Source organism: Perca fluviatilis, chromosome 9, assembly GCF_010015445.1.
Source record: "Perca fluviatilis chromosome 9, GENO_Pfluv_1.0, whole genome shotgun sequence".
NCBI lineage: Eukaryota > Metazoa > Chordata > Actinopteri > Perciformes > Percidae > Perca > Perca fluviatilis.
In genome coordinates, this window is record NC_053120.1 from 3,783,568 (window position 1) to 3,791,067 (window position 7,500).

The following is a 7,500-nucleotide window of genomic DNA, read 5'->3' on the forward strand; positions in this document are numbered from 1 at the left end:
GTGTGTCTGTGTGTGTGTGTGTGTGTGTGTGTGTGTGTGTGTGTGTGTGTGTGTGTGTGTGTGTCTGTGTGTGTGTGTGTGTGTGTGTGTGTGTCTGTGTGTGTGTGTGTGTCTGTGTTAAAAGGCTGTAGTTACTTCTGTCTACTGTTTTATTTTCAGTTTTTTTCGAAGTTTGTCGCTTATTTGAATTTTTGTCACTTTTGTCACCCTAGTGTGGCCTTCCTTTCTGCGTTTTTTTCTTTTACTATTTTCGACCTATTCTTGCCTTCCTTCCTTCCTTCTACAGCTTTTTTCCAAGGATTTGTCATTTAAAAAAAAAAAAAAAATCGCCTTTTTTCATTAGCATTTAAAGGTTTTCCAGCTACCAAAAATTATTAGCGCTGGTTAGGGGGGTACATGGTTTAAAAAAAACTGTTCAAAGGGGGTACATTATTGAAAAAAGCTTGAGAACCACTGATCCAGACTAGCCTACGAGTGTCAAAAGTCGTTCCCGTCCTCGTGCAGGTGAAGGAGGGCGGCCTGAGGGAGCTGACCCCGTCCATCCTGAACGGTTTCGACCTGGACGCCCCCCCGGACCTCCTGACCTTCACGCTGGCGCGGCCGCCGGCTCACGGGCGCCTGATCAACGGCGTCTACGGCACGGAGACGAGCCGCTACACGGAGATGGGAGCGGAGCTGCTGCAGAGGAGCCTCTCCGTCACCTCCTTCACCCTGCAGGAGCTCCGACAAGGTGAGACGAAAACCACTGAGGGGTTGCCATGTCCAAGGTATCAGATTCAGGATCAAGTTACTTTATTTTTTACCCCAGATTAAGTCATGTAATACAAGTTCTAGTTTTAAATCAAATCTGAAGACTCATTTTTACTCTCTTGCTTTAATCTCCATTTGATTCCTAATGTTTTTTTTTAAGATTCAGAGCTATGAAATGAACTTATCTTATTCGTATCTTTTTCTATTTACAAACTTTGTTGCATTGTTGTTTTATTCTATGTTACATTATTTAATTCTACCTTTGCCTAAATATATTCATGGTACCTTGCACATGTGATTATGTATCTTTGAGGCATACTGTTTCTGCCTTCTCTGTTCTACCTGTAAAGCACTTTGGGTCAACTGTTGTTCGTTTTAATGTGCTTATACAAATAAAATGACTTGACTGGACCTAGTGTCTCCTGTAGTCAGGTGTGTTCAGCAGTCTGAGCTAGTGTCTCCTTCTTGCTACCTCACCCAGACATATCCGACCAATAAGAGGAAGAAGGAAATATCTTACTGGGACACTTGATGGAACTGAGCCATCGTTAAGGTTATCAGTCTCAGCTGTGCTTTTCCTACTATGACAAGTCAACCTGTCTGCTATGAAAAAGGTCTATTTAAGTGAGTCAGTATGCCCAATACCAGGACCTCTCCTAAGTGGAATGCAGCCATCATTAATGGTTTAATACCAGGACCTCTCCTAAGTGGAATGCAGCCATCAGTAATGGTTTAATACACCTGTGCTTTTCCTACTAGGACATGTCAACATGTCTGCTGTGAAAAAGGTCTATTAGGACAGACAGAGGGAGGGAGAGAGGAGATTCTGTGTATACAGTATGTCTTCTGTGCTTTTAGGGTCAAAACAAATGAATGAAAGAAGCAAAAATGGAAAGATCAGAGAAGCGCTGCATTTATAACTTATTCTATACCATCCCCCTCCTCCTCCTCCTCTTCCTCCTCTCCTCCTCCTCTTCCTCACTCTGCAGGCATGAAGATCGTGTACATGCACGATGACACAGAAACCCTGAAGGACGCCGTGGCTCTGCGGCTGACAGATGGCGTCCACACAGTCCGGGGGACGGCTCAGGTCACCGTGCTGCCGGTCAACGACCAGAAGCCCCGACTGCTCAAGTACACACACACACACACACACACACACACACACACACACACACACACACACACACACTTGTAAACACACGCACACACACACACACACTAAAAAGAAACACAAACACACACACACACACACACACTAACACACGCAAAACACACACACACACACACACACTAACACAAAACACACACACACACACACACACACACACACACACACACACACACACACACACACTAACACACGCAAACACACACACACACACACACTAACACACGCAAACAGCACACTCACACACACACACACACTAACACACGCAAACACATGCACACACACACACACACACACACTAACACACGCAAACACATGCAAACAAACACACACACACACACTAACACATGCAAACACACTAACACATGCAAAACACACACACACACACACACACACACACTAACATACACACACACACGCAAACACACACGCATGCACACGCATGCGCACACACGCACAAACACACACACACACACACACACACACACACACACGCCCGCACACACAAACACACACACACATGCACACACACACTCATGCACACACACGCACACGCACGCACGACACACACACACACACACACACATGCACACACACACACACAAGCACGCACGCACACACACATGCACACACACACACACACGCGCACACATGCACACACACACACAACAAGCACGCACACACACATGCACACACACACACACATGCACACGCAAGCACGCACGCACACACACACACGCGCATGCACACACATATACACACCCACACAAACATACACACACACGCACACACACAAACAGAGACAAACACACACACATGCTCAGGTACACAAACAAACACACACACACATGCATTCACGCACACAGATGTGAGGATTTAGTGCTTAATGCTTGTTAATGTGATATTACTGGAGCTGTGTGGCTGTGTGAGGTTTTAGGTCAGGGTCAGAGATGATTAAAGGGCCGACAGATGCAGAGGCTTCCTAAAGACAGCTGCTCTCATTTCATTGGTTTAAATATCACGTATGACTGGTTGGATCTTCGGTTGGATGTGAACCTCAGGCTGCAACTAACCGTTATATTCCTACAGTCGATTAATGTGTGGATTGTTATCTGGATGAATGGATGAGTTGTTCGGTCTCTAAAATATGGATCAGTGTTTCCCAAAATAGCCCAACATGACGTCCTCAAATGTCTCGTTTTGTCCCCAACTCAAAGATATTCAGTTTCCTGTCCCAGACGAGAGAAGACACTAGAGCAATATTCACATTTAACAAGCTGGAATCAGAGAATTTTCACTGTTTTTGCATAAAAAACTACTGAAAATAGCTCTATGCTTCATGTAAGTCTATAAGTAAGGGGGGAAGGTAGGTGGTGATGGAGCAGTGGATATGTGACATGGCTTTGGTGTGGGAGACCTGGGTTCAACCAATGTGTCCCTGAGCAAGGCACTTGAGCCATAGCTGCTCCAGAGGTGTGTGACCTCTGACATATGTAGCGTCAGCTAAATGACATGTAATGTTATGGAAGGAAAGAAGAAAGACGGTACGTAGGGAAGGAGGTAGGGAAGGAAAGAAGAGGAGGGAAGGAAAGAAGGTAGGGAAGGAAAGAAGGATGAAAGAAAGGAGGTAGTGTGTGTAGTGTGTGCAGCAGTGTGATCATGCCATATGAAATGTATAGCTGTGTGTATGTGAGGTGTGCATCTGTGTGAGTCCGAGTTAATGTGTTTATTTACTACACTTATTTTTATTGCTGTTAACTGGTTTTTTTTGGACATTTTATTGTATTCACTGTAAAGATTTGACTCCTTTTATTATTTGAACTGTTAAAAGCCCTCCTAGGGACAGGTGTTGCGAATTAGCCATGGCTATAAACACTGTGATACGGGCATCGGATTGTTATTTATGTAATAATCTATGTTTTTTGTATCTGTCCCTATTTAAATAAACAAACAGGAAAGGGAAGGAAGAATAGATAAGGGAGGACAGGGAAAGGGTTAGGGCAGACAGACAGGGGGGAGGCACCTCTGTGTGCACATGTGGCCGGTCTCTTTGCTTGAGTGGGTGTCTGCAGAAATCTGTTACCCTCCTCCTCCTCCTCCTCCACCCAGAATATTTTCATTTGAACGAGTGATTAGGAATTTGCATCCTTCGCTGGGTTCCCCCGTTCTGTCCCTTCATCCCCTCATGCACGCCATTCACCCCGGGGGCGCAGGCAGTTTAGGCCATAGCCCATCTTAAAGAGCAAAGATTAGGTTGGATTAGATACAACTTTATTGCCATTCTGCCGTTAGAGCTGGGCGATATGGAGAAAAATCAAATATCACGATATTTTTGACCAAAATACCTCAATGTCGATATTGTGGCGATATCGTAGTGTGTAGTGTGACTAGGGATGGGTGATTTGGCCTAAAATCCATATTGCGATATACATTGCAGCCTCTTGCAATAACGATATATATCGCGATATATAAATTACAATAGAACCATTTCAGACCATACATTCTGATGTTACAAAGACCCTAAGGAAAACCAAACTGCTAAATGTATTTTTTTTTATTTTTAAAGAGAAAGAAACATAGTGTGTAGTTTTGCGAACATTTATTGTTCAAAACCGTAACATAATGTTGCAGACAAATAAAATTCCAGTACACTAATTGCAGAGACTTTGACAAAGAAAAAGCTTAAAGTATTGGGTGTCTTCTCTTTAGTGCAAACCATTCTTAAAAGGCCACTACACTTAGTAAGTTTAATACACTTAGTAAGTTTAAGTCCTTGGTTCTTAAACGCCACCCGAGATGCAGAGAACAGGACAAACTGGTGTCTCTTTAGTTAAGGAACACACACTGGACTAGAAATACTTTCAGTATTAGGCAAATATGCACAGATACTTTAAATAAAAACATATTTCAAACAAAGTTTCTTACCTGCAGCCTAATGTAAGGCATTGAGGGCACACACACACACACACACACACACACACACACACACACACACACACACACACACACACACACACACACACACACACACACACACACATACACACTCCTAAGTGGAATGCAGCCATCAGTAATGGTTTAATACACCTGTGCTTTTCCTACTAGGACATGTCAACATGTCTGCTGTGATAAAGGTCTATAAGGCACCAGATTGTTTCGTGTCAGCTCTGCCCTCTCCCTCTGCCCACGTGTGCTGTCCCCAGATCAGCTGTCGCGGTGCGTTGGTGCGTTGGTGCGTTGGTGCGTTGGTGTCTTGGCGGCGGCCGAGCCGGTGCTGTAAAGCCGCCGAGGCAGAAGTAACTCTCAGACTTGGCAGATGCCGCGGCCTCCTTGTCTTGTCTCTGCGTTCCTTCAGGATGGACGACGTCCTGTCCTGCGTGGATTTTAGTGCCGAGTGAGGAGGCGGCCAGACGCTTTCTGATGTTCACTCACCCCCCCTGTGTCCCCCCCTCCCCCCAAAAAACACCAAACTCTACACAACACTTCCCACATCTCCCATGATCCCGCTGGAAAATAAACCTGCTGTCACACAAACGTTCTTCCAGTTTGTGCAGAGTTCTCCCTCCATTTGTACGAGACTATTCAGTGTTTTTTTTTAGCAGAGGTGTAGTCTAAGTCAGGAGTCTTCAACGTTTTTTAAGCCAAGGACCCCTTAACGGAAAGAGAGACGGAGCAGGGACCCCCTAGTCACTTCATCACTGAGTGTGAGATAATACATCACATACTCATATACATCACAACTGCACTGAATGCACCTTGCACAACAGGTTTATCTACATCCTATCTTTACTAGGGAAACAGTTGTACATTTTATTTACATATTGTATATATTTTAAATATTGCTTGTGTAGTATTCAATTATTTAATGTACATTGTTTCCTATTATTTAATGTATACTCTGTATGTGAGCTGTGTGATATTTTGCTGCTGCAACACCGTTATTTCCCATTTTTTTTCTATCTATCTATCTATCTATCTATCTATCTATCTATCTATCTATCTATCTATCTATCTATCTATCTATCTATCTAGTACATATATTGTCTAAAATGAAGTTGCATATTAAACTGGGCCTACAATAATGTGTAAGGTGGCCTAAAGCCTTTATACATAGGCTTACCTATTGTTTTTTTAAGCTATTACAGTAAAATAGCCTAATAATTGTTGGCATTATTTTATAAATCATGTTTTAATGTTAAACATACACAGTGAATGCTTAGGATTCACTTTATCTGTCGGTGGCTATCTTAGTGACTACCTTACCTAGAGGCCAGTAATCAGTGGTGATTTATATTTGCTAATAATATGTTGGATTCAAGTTAAGACTTTTTTTAATTTTCATATCATAGTGGGGAGTCTGGGTGTCATTTCCTGCATTTGGACACACTTTTATGCACCAAATTTATGGTGGAAATCCCTTTATTTATCCTATGTGAAGAAGAAAAACAAAGATGATAATTTAATGGGGCGGCTGTGGCTAAGTGGTAGAGAGGTCACCTGCCAATCAGAAGGTTGGTGGTTCGATCCCTGGCCTTGCAGTTCCATGCCGAAGTGTCCTTGGGCAAGACGCTGTAACCCCGAGTTGCCCCCGATGCTGCGCCATCGGAGTGTAAATGTGTGTGAATGTTTACCTGATGAGCAGGTGAATGGTCCCTGTACTATGTTAAAGTGCTTTGAGTGGTCGTTAAAGGTATTGTGGAGGATTTTCTTTTTCCGGGTGGATCATCAAGACTATTGGTCCTCCTAGTTGTCAATCATTCTGGCGCTATGTTTACGTAAGGCCGTGGTACGTTCGTCCGGAGGTAGTTTTCGCTTTCTGCGCATGAATACTTTCAGGTGTATATGTGTGGTGAGCTACGAGTGTCTACGAAAGGTATGACAAGAAGAGAAAGGCCTCTGAAGAAAGAAACAAGACCGGAGTGTTTTTGGGAGAATATTTCACACGCTGGCGTGCGCTGAAAGCACAGGTTGGGCTCTCCACTGATGCCTCAGTCGCCAAGTTTCTACTCGACAGATAAAGTTTGGCTATTTGGAGAAATCCTTTTAAAATCACTGCTAGTGAAAGTTGATGTAAGCTATGATTAGCGATGCTAGCCCTGGCACAAGTCACGCACCGCGCACACACGGTAAACATCTCAATTTGTGAAAAAGTGCAAATCTTCTTTCTGAAAGTAGCTCGTATGAGCCATGCCGACAGCAACTTGTAAACAGTGCACTCTCGTGCACACGTTTAATAGGCCTTCCCTCTCGGGAGCAGGTAGAGTGTTGCGCATGTGCGTTTTTTCAAAAAGTGGAGAGGGTGGTTCTTTTCTAAAATTCTGGAAAATCCTCCACTATACCTTTTAAGACTAGAAAAGTGCTATATAAAAAAAGTCCATTTAAAATATAGTGGAAAGTATGTTGTTGCGTGTGATTGGGTATTTTTAAGTGGGTCTATGGAAATCCTGGAGCTTTCTTAGTGGCTATATACTGCATAGACTACACCACTGGGTTTAAATTTTAAGTTTTTCAATTGAAAAAATGCAATTTCTGCAGAAGATGTTTATAAACATGAGTGAGACTTTGGGGACCCTTAAGCA

General features: G+C 43.3%; 1 protein-coding gene across 1 annotated transcript in view; it reads left to right on the forward strand.

Moving 5' to 3' along the window:
• frem1b (Fras1 related extracellular matrix 1b) overlaps positions 1-7,500 on the forward strand; it is a 108,864-nt gene that overhangs the window by 68,649 nt on the left and 32,715 nt on the right. Inside the window, 2 exon segments of the mRNA XM_039811503.1 lie at positions 505-730; positions 1,740-1,884. Coding sequence (XP_039667437.1) covers positions 505-730; positions 1,740-1,884 — 371 coding nt within the window.